This window comes from Sprattus sprattus (genome assembly GCF_963457725.1).
Source record: "Sprattus sprattus genome assembly, chromosome: 19".
In the NCBI taxonomy this organism is placed as follows: domain Eukaryota; kingdom Metazoa; phylum Chordata; class Actinopteri; order Clupeiformes; family Clupeidae; genus Sprattus; species Sprattus sprattus.
Genome location: NC_137917.1, coordinates 2,786,136 through 2,798,570, shown reverse-complemented (window position 1 = coordinate 2,798,570; position 12,435 = coordinate 2,786,136). Strand labels below are relative to the sequence as shown.

The 12,435-nt window shown below is 43.0% G+C and overlaps 1 protein-coding gene across 1 annotated transcript in view; it reads right to left on the bottom strand.

Annotated features, from left to right (window-relative positions):
* Positions 1-3,514: 3,514 nt before the first annotated feature.
* LOC308380946 (sal-like protein 3) overlaps positions 3,515-12,435 on the bottom strand; it is a gene marked incomplete at both ends in the record, with an annotated part of 14,078 nt that continues 5,157 nt past the window's right edge. Inside the window, 3 exons of the mRNA XM_080858424.1 lie at positions 3,515-3,958; positions 4,373-4,707; positions 4,932-8,105. Coding sequence (XP_080714550.1) covers positions 3,515-3,958; positions 4,373-4,707; positions 4,932-8,105 — 3,953 coding nt within the window. The remainder of the gene's footprint in view (positions 3,959-4,372; positions 4,708-4,931; positions 8,106-12,435) is intronic.

Sequence of the window (12,435 nt, the reverse complement as noted above, 5' to 3'; positions counted from 1 at the left end):
TCAATAGTTTATGCTTGTGCGAACATAATATGACATGACAATTCCCTTTCTTGATGTGAACTAGCTGTACCAATGTTTTAAGCCAATGTTTTCAGACACTGTCACACACAGACACTGGTCATTATCTCATAAGAAAAGTAATTGCCGACACATTTGTTCAACGGTTTCCCTTTTTGAAAATGATTTAGCCATATTATTGTTCATATCTATTTACCAGAAAACCTAGTTAACTGAACTGAATTCCAATTGTCAACAACTTAGAAATGTGTGACATTCATGGCAACACATAGCATACTGGATAAATATCCATAACAATAATGGATAAATGAAAAGTTATACTCTGTGCAGAGATTTGTGACCCATGTGTATTGAGCCAGGCTTCATAAGACATCCGTAACAGTAGCAGGGGATCCATTAGGTGTAAGACATTTGTGTCCATGCAATTGACATCAGTCTGCTTTTTCTAAACATAATGTTGCATTTAATGCGGTCAAATATTTCACTTCCCCTTTCCAGCCATGGAAACAAGCAGGTTATTTGAAAAGAGGAACATGCATCTGCTGCATGGCTGCAAACATTTAAAAGAACAAACAAGTGCATTTAAAAATATTACGGGAACTAAATTTGGAAGCAATTACGATGACGGCAAGTGTGGTTTTTTTGATATGAGACATGAAACATGTGCCTACTTGCTGAGATAGAAGCTTGCCACCCCCACAACATAGTTGTACTGTACAACTGCCCAAAAGTCAAGTTGTTGCCTCCTGTGTACTCTGGGTACTAAGTAAATATATTAATATCTCTTGTAAATATGTTCTGTGTGATATTTTAATATGTGAGCAATTACACATAATATTTCTTACAGGAATTCTACAACTGAAGTGCAAACACCAGGAAATATGCAATGTTATTATTTTTCTATTTCTTTATGTCTCACTTTCACTGTGAATTTAACTGTTATTAATTCACAGTCTTTCATGGTCATGCACATCTCTGTTGGAATACATATCAGTGTGTGCTGAACATTCAAGTACTGCTACACTGATACATAAAGGGGATGGTGAGGTCACTGGCACTGCCTTATTCTGATGTCCTTTGACTGCAATCCATATTACGGAGATGGACTCACACACCATTTTACTTGGCTCGAAAGGGCAGGAATGCACGTTCACACGTAGTTGAGGCCTTATACTGGTTGCACAGTCAGCCCAGATTAGAAGGCCAGAGGCCAAGTGGACCCGTGAACTTTACAAACCCGTCCCATTAAGCCCTCAGAAATAAGCTGCTCTTCGCAGATTTCCTCGCAAGCAAACACTTTTTCCTCCCTAAAAACTTCAAAACGGCAACAACCAAGTGTGATAATAACATTAGCCCTCGGACTTAACTCAAATCCCTATGACACAATAAACTACCAACAACGGGGCCTTTCTAAAATATGATCACCATGTAAGGGTTTGTTAAGGGTTTTAGGGATTTGCGGAGTCTCGCAACCCATCATGGTGACCTGCATAAAAATTGTGACCACATACAAATGTAATGCAAGCCACAGAATAGAATAGGCTGTGCCAATCACACAATAATGAAAACATTCCCTTAATGTTGCAGGGAACATCTCCTCAAGAGACGCACATTTCTGAATGGAAAATATGTTTTAAGTAAGAATGCTGTGAAGCTTTTCTAAAATACAGCTTGGTCCTTTAATTGTAAATTGACAGCAAAGAAAGCAGACCAGTGCAAAGACAGAGATGAAAATCCAAAGAGTCTGAGAAATGACTCCGGAGAGTAGATATGCTCTACCATTTTTCTTATTTGTTATTCTTCTCTTGAAGGGGACTTTACAGTAATGTAACAAAATAGGCTCAGAAACAGATAAACATACATAAATATACACGTTAGCTTATAGAGATATTTGTTATTCAGTGAAGACTTTGCACAAGTCCTCACCTCTGTAGTTCCCTTGCCCCTGCTCACTCATTTAAGGCTGCTGTCCAAAGAACTGATGCTCTGAATTCTGCTCACATGTGACCCACATAAAGTGAGTTATTTGTGCCTCTTTTGTAAAGTGGAAGAAGTAAGCACTGGCCCCGAAATACTAACGGAAATTAGTTTCCGTTATTACTAGAGAGTACCACCTTTCCGCCATGTGTTGTCATCTCACCGCCTCCTAAAGCAATGGTTGATTCCCAGGGTTGTCATGGGCAATAGCATGGCAGGACACACACATACACATACACATACAGTATACACATCCTGTTCTCTCATTTTATTTGAATAGGATTTAATGGAGCGACTGAGACCCAGAGCCTGATGGTGAGCACAGGTATCATCATAACGCTGCTCACGGCTCAAAGTCCAGAGTGACTCTGCACAGAACACAATAAAAACAACAAGTGATAGTTCAATCAAAAAACCTTAATGGAATCGTACAGACAAAAACCTTTTTTCCGCTAAAAAGTGCATTCACGATCATGACAAATATGCTCGATTTCAGATGTCCTTTTTTATCATGTCTTACAAAATATGCATACTAGTTATTTTTATACATAATAATATCTGAGGATAGTCATTTTCTTCTTCTTTTCTTTTTACAAAGGTTAAAAGCAGGTTTTGTGGGAATTAGCAGCTTTAGATATCTCAGCTTCCTCTCTGTGTTCCTGGCCTATTATACATATCCATGCTAGATATCCAAATAAAACTTCACAATGTGTGTTTATTGGTCAAATGAACTGCCATTTTATCTTTATTGAAAGATATATCCATAATAGAAGTCTGAAGTTTAAAAAACAGGACCAATAAAATGGGGGTGATGGGGAGGGGGGCATTAAATATATTTTCTTATACCCGCTTTTTTGTCAATATAAATACTAAAGACACTGGACATTAATATAAGACAATGCCAAAAGACTAGATGTAAAGATTAAAATAGTTCAATTTTTTTTTCAAGTTTCTACTTCATGAGAAAAAAGTATTAGGCGAGCACTAAAACAGTCACTTCAAACTCACCTGTTTCACTCCCTTGTGTCTCAAAACAAATATCGTTTGCAACCAGATGTCCAGACAGTCTATGCACAAAAAGGTCAGTCTAATAGATCTCAGTGTTCACCCCTCCAAAGCTTGATCATATCAACCGAGTCAACATATCATGATAATCATCATCATCAATCTTTAGATTATTATCAATATTATCTTTTTATCTTTTTTGGAAAACAATCCTCAAAAGCAGTCAAACATACTGATAGGAACCAAATAAGTACCATGCAAATCTTGCAAGACAACAGATTCTCAAACAAGAGACAAAGTTTCTTCATATGAGTGAATTAGGAGGAATGGGAGAAAGGTAAATACCTCTAATCAATACTGAATACTATAGTTCCAAAAACCAAACAGAAAAAAGTCATCTGTACATAATATAGTACATAATCAAACTGGATTAAACTGGATTAACAGTTACTTTTCCGCATTTTCAGACAGTCTCAGTCTTTCTGTTTGTGTTCCTCCGCCTAAAAGTCTTTCATTAATTGATCCCAATCTCTTTATTGTCCTCAATAAATCTTGAAAAGGGACGTCCAGCCCCCAACTCTAGGCTGGCTTTCTCTAGCCCAGTCATAGGGGGGCTACTGCCGGTACGTGCCCGGTCCATGCCTCCTGACATCCCCCTTGACATCCCCCCCAGTGAGGGGATACCACCACCACCTAAACTGACAGGCAGCTGGGGGATACCTCCATTCTGGATGACGGAGATCTCATTGTTCTTCATGGCCAGGCCGTTGCTGATGGCAGCCGCATACTGGTTCCAAAACCCTGCATCCGCATTCATGGCCCGTGCCGCCAGATCCTTCTGGAACATTTCACTGAACTTCATGGCATCACCACCCAACAGGGCCATGGGATTCTCAACCGAGAGACGACGCCCTCTCCTGGCAGGGGCATTGTTCCACATATGGGTGCCCATATGGACCTGCAGCAAAGGGGGGGGATCAATTAATACTTTAATCTTATATACAACTGACATAAATGTAGTAAACGTTATATTTGATCAATTTTATAACTGGAGTTAAACTGTAAAACAGTAAAACAAATCATGTGCATATATGTATAATCATATGTTGATGTAATAATAATAATAATAATAATAATAATAATAATAATACAAATCATAAATAATGTAGCATTATAAAGTATATTGTCCACTAATGATTTGTATTATTGATATTTGTATCAATAATCAATTTAATAATTTATATTATTATTATTAATATTATTATTATTATTATTATTATTATTATTATTATTATTATTATCAACAACACATCATTTAGCAATATCAATAAAGCTACTGCAATGTCTTCTAATAATTTCAGTTAATAAGTACCTTTAAGTTTCCCTTGGTGGTGAATGCCCTTCCACAGATGGAGCACACAAAGGGCTTTTCTCCAGTGTGAGTGCGCTCATGGATCTGCAGCGCACTGGCTGATGAGAAATTCTTCCCACAGTTGTGGCAGTTGTGCTGCTTGGGGGTGCGACGTGGTGGAGGTGGAGCCAACATGGGTGTGAGGTTGGAGCTCATCACAGTCTGAGGTGCAGCAGCGGGTACCTGGATCCCCATGGACAGGTGGGGTCCTTCACCTAATGAGGACGCTCTGCTGTGGCCGTTCATCTCAAGTTTGATCATGTTGGATGCCGTAACCATGCCGGGAGCGCTAAAACCTGTAAAACACGATTGAGGTTAAGATGTTAATGAACTAACACAAGCACAACACAGTGATCATATTCAGTGGTTTGGATTATTATTTCACGTCAGTTCTAAAGAAGACACCAGCACTGCCAAGGACACAGATCTCATTCCCAGGGGCCAGAAATGCTTTTAGACAAAAGGCATTGCACATGTCATGCAAATGTTAAAAAGTAATTATTAAGACATGTTAAATTACCTCTGTCTCTGCCTAAGAACAGCATGCTGAATTGATTTTCCTCTTTGATAAAATGCCCTCCAGGCTGGGTGGCAGTTAGGTCCAGAGCTCCATTGTCTATTGCCACAGCAGGAGAAGGTGTTTCTGATTTTTCAGACTTCACTGTGGCTGTCGCAACAGTGCTCTCTTGTCCCTGTCCCCGTCTCTGACCCTCCTCTGCTGGAGCACCGGTGTTGTTTGTTGTGCCCGGGGACTTGGAACGGTGACTCTCAGATTGGCTGTGAGTTGGGGAGAGAGCTTGCATGGAGCCAGATGACTCTGACAGGCCTGGGCTCCCCACACTGTGGTTTTCGAGGTCACCAACAGCCGAAGAGGAGTCGTTGAAGCGGTCACTCTCGCCCCCAAAGCGGAGCCCATTTTCCATGGGTTTCTGTCCAAAACAACGAGTCATGTTTGCAGTGGAGTCAATCATCCTCATCTGGTTCTCCAAGGCGGCGATGCTGGAGATGACAGAGGTTGGAGGAGAGCTTCCTGGAGACATCTCTGATGAGAACATGAGGGGTTTGGTTGGATCGATTTCTCCATCTTTCAGATCTGCCTCGTCTTCCATAGCCTGCTCCATTTCATCAAGGAGATCATCATCATAGGTGCTCATAGCATCAAGGCTCCTCTCATCAAACGACAGATCAGTGTCCATGTCCTGAAATCCCTCTGGTAGGGGAGTGTTCGGAATCTGTCCTCCCATGTGCATTCGGATGTGCTGCTGAAGCACCACAGCGTTAGTGAACTTCTTCTGGCAGATGGGGCAAGAGTGCTGAACCCGAAGTGGGGGCTTGGATCTGTGAACCCCAAAGTGTGTTTTAAGATTACCCTTGGTGGTGAATGCACGACCGCATATCTTGCATTTGAAGGGTCTCTCTCCAGTATGTATGCGGTAGTGCATCTTCAGGGCACTCTGGCAGCTGAGTACTCGGTGGCAGATGACGCACTGGTTGGGATCTGTCATCTTTTTGTCAATGTTTTCCACTAGTTGCTGCAGCTTTGAGGTTTCAGAGGTTTGCATAGAGTCCAGGAGACCTCCAAACGGGAACTTGGCCTTGAACTGGTCAGAAATCATAGGATGGGAAGAATGTGAAGTGGGAGGAGTTGTGGGGTTGGTATTCTGAGTGGTGGTTGTGGTCATGGTGACAGTTGCCGAAAGAGCAACCTGGGCCATGGAGGTGTTGTTGGTGTTAGTGGTTTCCCCGGGCCTTGTGGTGCAGTTGGGTGGTAGGTGAACTCCTTCAGGTATCAGCACAGGAGGTGCATCGTTCCCGGCGGCCATGGGCCCAGGTGACTCAGAGGTATGAGACATACTGGCCTCAGGATTCAGCAGATTAGGAGACAGAGAAGCACACTCACTGGATGGTGGAGATGGCCTTTGAGGTGATCTGCTTAAAGGTGTAAGACTTGGGGAATCACTATAGCTTCCAATCATGCTGGGGAGGGTTGGTGGGAGCTGGAGGCCAACTGTGGTTGGTATTGTGGGAAGGACAGGTTTGCTGTCCAGCCAAGTGGTGACTGGCTTCTCAGGAGGAAGTGACATGCCATACGGGATGCCTGAGCTTGTGGGCACATTGTCAAGGTACTCTGGAACTGGATAGGGATTCATTTGAATGTGGGGGTATTTTTCTTTGTGCCTCTGGAAGTGTACCTTTAGGTTACCCTTTGTAGAGAAGCGGTTGCCACATATGTTGCACTTGAATGGCCTCTCACCAGTGTGCGAGCGCAGGTGAATCTGAAGAGCGCTGTCACTGCCAAACACCTTGGCGCAGAACCTGCACTTATGTTTGAAAAAGGGATCATCAGAGCTAGGCTTTGTGTCAAATACAGACACATTAGGCGGCTTGCCCTTACGATGCTTCATCAGAGCAGAGAGGGGGTCGAGTGCATTAGCTGTGGCTGCGATGCTAGCAAGTGGGTTGGGGAATATGACGCTACTAGAGGAACTGTGAGTCATCAGAGGCATATTTGAGAGATTGGAGGATGAACTCAAGAGGCTGCTATGGGATAAGGTAGAGGGACTCGTGGAATTCCTGTGTAGGGTCATACTGCTGCTAATGCCATCTAATGTTCCAGCACTGATGCTACTGATGCTGTTCGTGTTAGCCATTGTGCTCGGGGCTAGTAAAGACGACACCACATTGCTGCTGGATGGAGGGAATGAAGAGTTGGTGGATGTGCTGTTAGACAGCCCAGCAGAGCCCAGTTGGCCTCCTGCCTGTGAGGCATGGCTGATGGGACCCTCGAGAGCGGATGTTAACGATGTAGGGCCCTGGCCATTCAAAGTGGGAGGAACCCTGACTGGCAGCTGGTGGACCGGAGGTGTCATAAAGCTGTGAAGCTGCAACTGACTGGGCCCTGCTGAGATGCAGGAGGAGGAGGATGCTCCTTGAGAGGCTGAGCCTGTGCTGTGATGAGGAGCATGGTGGCTGAGGGCTGGCTGAGCGGAGGGCTGCCTGTGCATCATTGCCACCTGGTTTCGGATCTGCTCAATAAGCTGGAGCTGGTGGATCTGCTGCTGTTGCAGTGCCATCAGCTGGTCCAGGATCATGGGGATGGCCATGGTGGAGACACCTCCGGCCAAGGTACCCCCACGGAAGCTCTGAGAGAACTGGGCCACAGCCACGCGAGTGCTCTGCAGTGTCTCTAGGGTGACGTTTGTGCTCGTCATGCTGTAGCTTTCGTTCCCCGAAGGCTGGACAGCTTCATCGATCTGAGGTAGAGGGGCATCGGGTTCGGGTGAAGCCTCCAGGTCCTCTGGGTCCACCACAGGCCTCTCAGGGGACATCTCTACCTCCATGGGTTCGTCGTCTTTTTCCAGCGGGGCAGCTTCCCTCTCCAGCATCATGTCTGCCCCATCATCACCCTCGGCTGGGGAACTACTGCCCTCCCCGGCGTCCTCACTGTCTGCTGGGTCACTGGGGCAGCTGGGAACAGGTGAGGGTTCCCCCGGGTACTCCTGGGAGGGGTCTGGAGTGGCCTCGTTCTCATTCACAATGAGCACCAGGGGATTCTTAGTGCAGCTTTTCAAGTGCTCACAGAAGTCGGACCATTTGAAGAATTCCGCACAACACTTCTCACACACATGGGTCTCCTCACTGCCGCTCCGGCTCTCGTTTCCACTGTCTGCATCATCCACCACTTCACCTGGGACTGAGAAAGGGTAAGGGAAGGGGAGAGGGGGAGAGGGGGAGAGGGGTGGGAGGTGGGGGGCGGTGATGGTGTGGGTAAAAGAAAGGAAAAATAGAATAAATTAATATATAATCCAAAGACATTCAGCGCAGTTTCTGCACAACCGTTCTGCAAAGATTTAACCTTTAATTCTTTTTTTTTTTAACCACAGCCAAAATCAATATTCTTTTTTTATCAGAACAAATTGCCCTACTTCAACAATTCTCCAGACCCAGTTTTGCGCATTCTACCCAACTCTCTATAGCCAGCTAATAATTTTCTTTGTGTAATCCATCAAATTATGAGGGCCTATCAATTGTGGATACTGCCTCTTAATGAAATTCCATAGACGCTATTGATTTCCAATATTTTCATACAATTCACAGCTACCTTGCCAGTTGAGTACAAATCAGGCCTTTGATGGCCCTATTAGGATTCTCCTCTGCTATCAAGCCCCCTTTATTTCCACCTGAATTTCAAATGCCTGAACCTCTTCATTTAGCATTGCTAAAGTAATATATAACCTCTGCATTTAAACAAGCTGACCGGTTTAACCTTTAGCAAATTCCACACAATTATTCAGCTTCGAGATAGAAATAGCATGGCTCTCAATAGGTTTAAGGCTCAAACAAATTGATTTTTTTTTTTATCAAGGGTGTCTCTATCATTCATGAATGATGACTGACAATCTTCAGCTGTGTTCATTGCTTGCTGTTCTCAAATGATAAAATATGTCTCTCTTTCTATTATCTTTCTTTTTCATTCTTTTTTCTTTTTCTTTCAAAATGGAACCCAACAAATTGCATGCTTGTGCCATAGCAGCTATGTGCTTGATTAGTTACATATGTTTAATCACGGTTGTAAGAAGCCACTTCCTCTTCTTGCATCTTGCCATTATGCGCTAATACGACAAACATGTTTGCAAAGCAAAGACCTTATTCACACCTGATGTAGGTCTGTCTGCCTGTCTGTGCCTATCTCTTTGTGTGTGTGTGTGTGTGTGTGTGTGTGTGTGTGTGTCTGTGTGTGTGTGTGTGTCTGTGTGTGTGTGTGTGTGTGTGTGTGTGTGTGTGTGTGTGTGTGTGTGTGTGTGTGTGTGTGTGTGTGTGTCGTAGAGAGTGGTAGAGAGTGGTAAACACTTGTGTATGTGTGTTTCCTGGAGGTCGAATAAGAATCACCCTAATGGTGGGTGGGTTACTCTCTTATATGGCCAACAACATGACTGCTTTACTTCAGAGACCCTCTTAACTCTGACCTCACATCAGCAGGCATAATTAGACATTTAGGAAAACATGTTGAGGCTTTCAGGCTAATTTTTTGCCGAAAATGAATGTATATAATCTTGCCTTTTTAACAGCCTTACACTGTTAACGTCAAATATACTCTTATCTAGTAGGTGTGTTCTGATAATTCCTCGTTATCATCTAAATGAAAAGATATCAGAAATACAAGCAATTCATGAAAAGCTCTGTTGTAAAGAATAACACATGGCAAACCCGCTCTTAGATTTTAAAATCTCCACAGCAACAGCAAATTCACAAACCCTTGCCCTGTACATATAAAATTATCGCATCAAATAATATGAAATATTCCTAATCAAGCATATTTCTTTCTTGCAGTCTTCATTACAGTTTGTAAAGGCTTCTGTGTGACACACGTTCTAGAATGTTCTAAGAACATAAACGTGGTGCTGCAAGTTCTTGCCCTCTGCGTCAGTCATTCTAGAGAGGCCACAGGACGTTTACTCATCTCTGTGTCTCAGCTAAATGAGTCATTACTGAAGGAATTCATCACTCCAACTATAATTCCTCGCCAACGGGGCGACTCACCCATCAGGGTCCGATTTCTTTAACTTAATTAATAATCAACAAAAAGGCTTTTGGAGAGAGCTATCCGCTCATTCTGCATACCCAGAGGGAAGGGCTGACGCCAGGGCCGGCCGTTATTTGATTTTTTTTTGTTGTTGTTGCTGTACAGTGTGACAAAGACATCCATGTCCACATGAAAAATATTGACTTGTGGCCAAATTAAATGAAAGAAAGGCCGAAAAGAACATGAAAAGATTTAAGCTATCTTTTGTTGGTTTCTTCTTTCTCCTCTTTCCCCATTGCTTAACTGTTTAGGGCTTTGTTTTGTTTTGTTTTTCTCAAAAGCTCCCGCAAAGCTTTTTTCTCGAAGAACTACCAACATATGTGTACCAAAGAAAATCTAAAGCGGCCACATTCCCATATCTGGGGGTGATGAGTTACATGGAAATAACACAGAATTGTCACAGATTAACCGAGAGGCTGTGTCCCTTTACACAGTTTTTTGTATATCATTTAATTGTCAATTCAATTTCATAATTGCGTCACTGCTCAGTGCACTTGCTATTTAAAACGTAACAGGAACTACAAGGAGCAGAGTGATCCTACACCCATCTCATGTAAAAGAAAATAAATGAAACTAAACTAAATCAAATAACGCAAACACATATGCTGATTGAAGAGCTAATGCATGCACTAATGCAATTTCATTGCAATGTCCCTTTTAAATTAAATCAATCTATCACACTTCGTTATTATCCAGCCTATTTGCTATCACAGATGGAATATTTTATTGTATCATGCACTCATAGAAAATAATTCAAAGTTCCCTATCATCAAACAATTTAGAATCTTAACCTTTAAACTGAAAAAAAAATTAAGACTTGTCGTATGTTGTATTGCATATGCCATGTTGTGTAATTTTGAATTTCATCCTTTGATTCGCTTAATTAATTAACCTTACTTACTTTATTTGTAAAAAATAAAAAAGGAGTCAAATAGTTGTATCCATTTGTATGGGTTGTGTATCAGATGTGGGACAGAAGAAAGCCCTTAAAAATCACAAAGAGGAGAGCAAGGTACAGAGGAAAAAGCAAAAGATGGAGAGAAAAGTGGAGGGGGAGATAGACAGGGTACAAGAATAGAAAGACTAGAGAAAGGTAACGATAGAAAGAGTGTGAGGAGAGAGAGTGAGAGAGAGAGAGAGGGAAGGAGACAGCAACAGAAGAGAAGCGGCGTATTGATTCTTCTATAGCATGGGAAAGGAAGGCATTAAAAAATCCAATGCGTTTTTCATTTCTTTAAGAGTCTTCCTTTACTCAAATGCAAATATGAAGCTCAACAGAATCAATAGAGCGATTGTAGACTTTGAATCATTGTATCCACTATCTTGGTGAGCAATCTTTGGCATGCTCACTGAGACCGCTAATCTGACATATTATATGAGATAAAGTATTCATGCTCTCCACTGATTCAGTGAAAGCCACAGAGCAATGTATTGAGCACAGTATCGGGCAATTACAAACACTCCATTCTTAACCATTTCCATATTCATTTGAGACACACACATAGACACACACACACACACACAACCACACACACACACACTCCCGTGCACATACACACACTCGCACGGGGAAACACTCAAACAATCACATTCAGGTACCCACAAATGCTGCCCACTTAATGAGAAATTCCTCATGATCATACCATTTCCTTTCACTTGGGAACATTCTTCAAAGAAAGGAGGTTTTTTTTTTGTTTTTACAAAATAGACACATAGCTGAACTGTACAGCTGTGCAGATATCTTCCTCTTAAGGTTTATGCTCGGTCGAAGTCTCCAGTGGCCTGTCACACTGTGGTCTGTCGCCACAGCGCTGTTTCAGGCTCACAAAGACATCTTTTATGACATCACATGCCTTTGCGGCACAGCGTGCCACAAGGTAGCCTGGTGTGTGCCCTTCTCCCAAGCGCCGAATTAGCTGCATTTGTAGCACAACCTCCACACCCCTTTGGAAAAAAAGAGTTGTGATGACTTCAAAATGAAAAAAGAGGGATGGACTGCCATAGATTGAGCCCAAATGGGTGGCGGGGGAAGATGGAGGGAGGCAAACAAGGATGCCTGCTGGGTTTAACAATGTTGAGGAATTCCTGTGCGAATGACACTTTTTTTCCATAGCATTTCGGGGTGTTTTGTTTTTATTCTTCAATTGGTTCTACCCTATCTTTTATAGACAGCTCTCTTCTTCTTTAGCTTCTTCCCCTTCTCTCTCTCTCCCTGTCCACCCCATCCCCCCCCCCACCCACCCCTGCTTCTCAACTTAGTAAAGGCCACCCTGTTAGGAGGGCAGCCATCATCATCTCTGTCTGCTTACAAATGAGAAGGTGATCTGAGCTGCGGCCGCCAAGCCTGGCCTCACATCATGGCCTCCCCTCCAACGGCACCCCACCAGCAGCGATCAGTCCGCATCTCTACACCTGAGGGACAATCCCTCAGTAGGTCTCT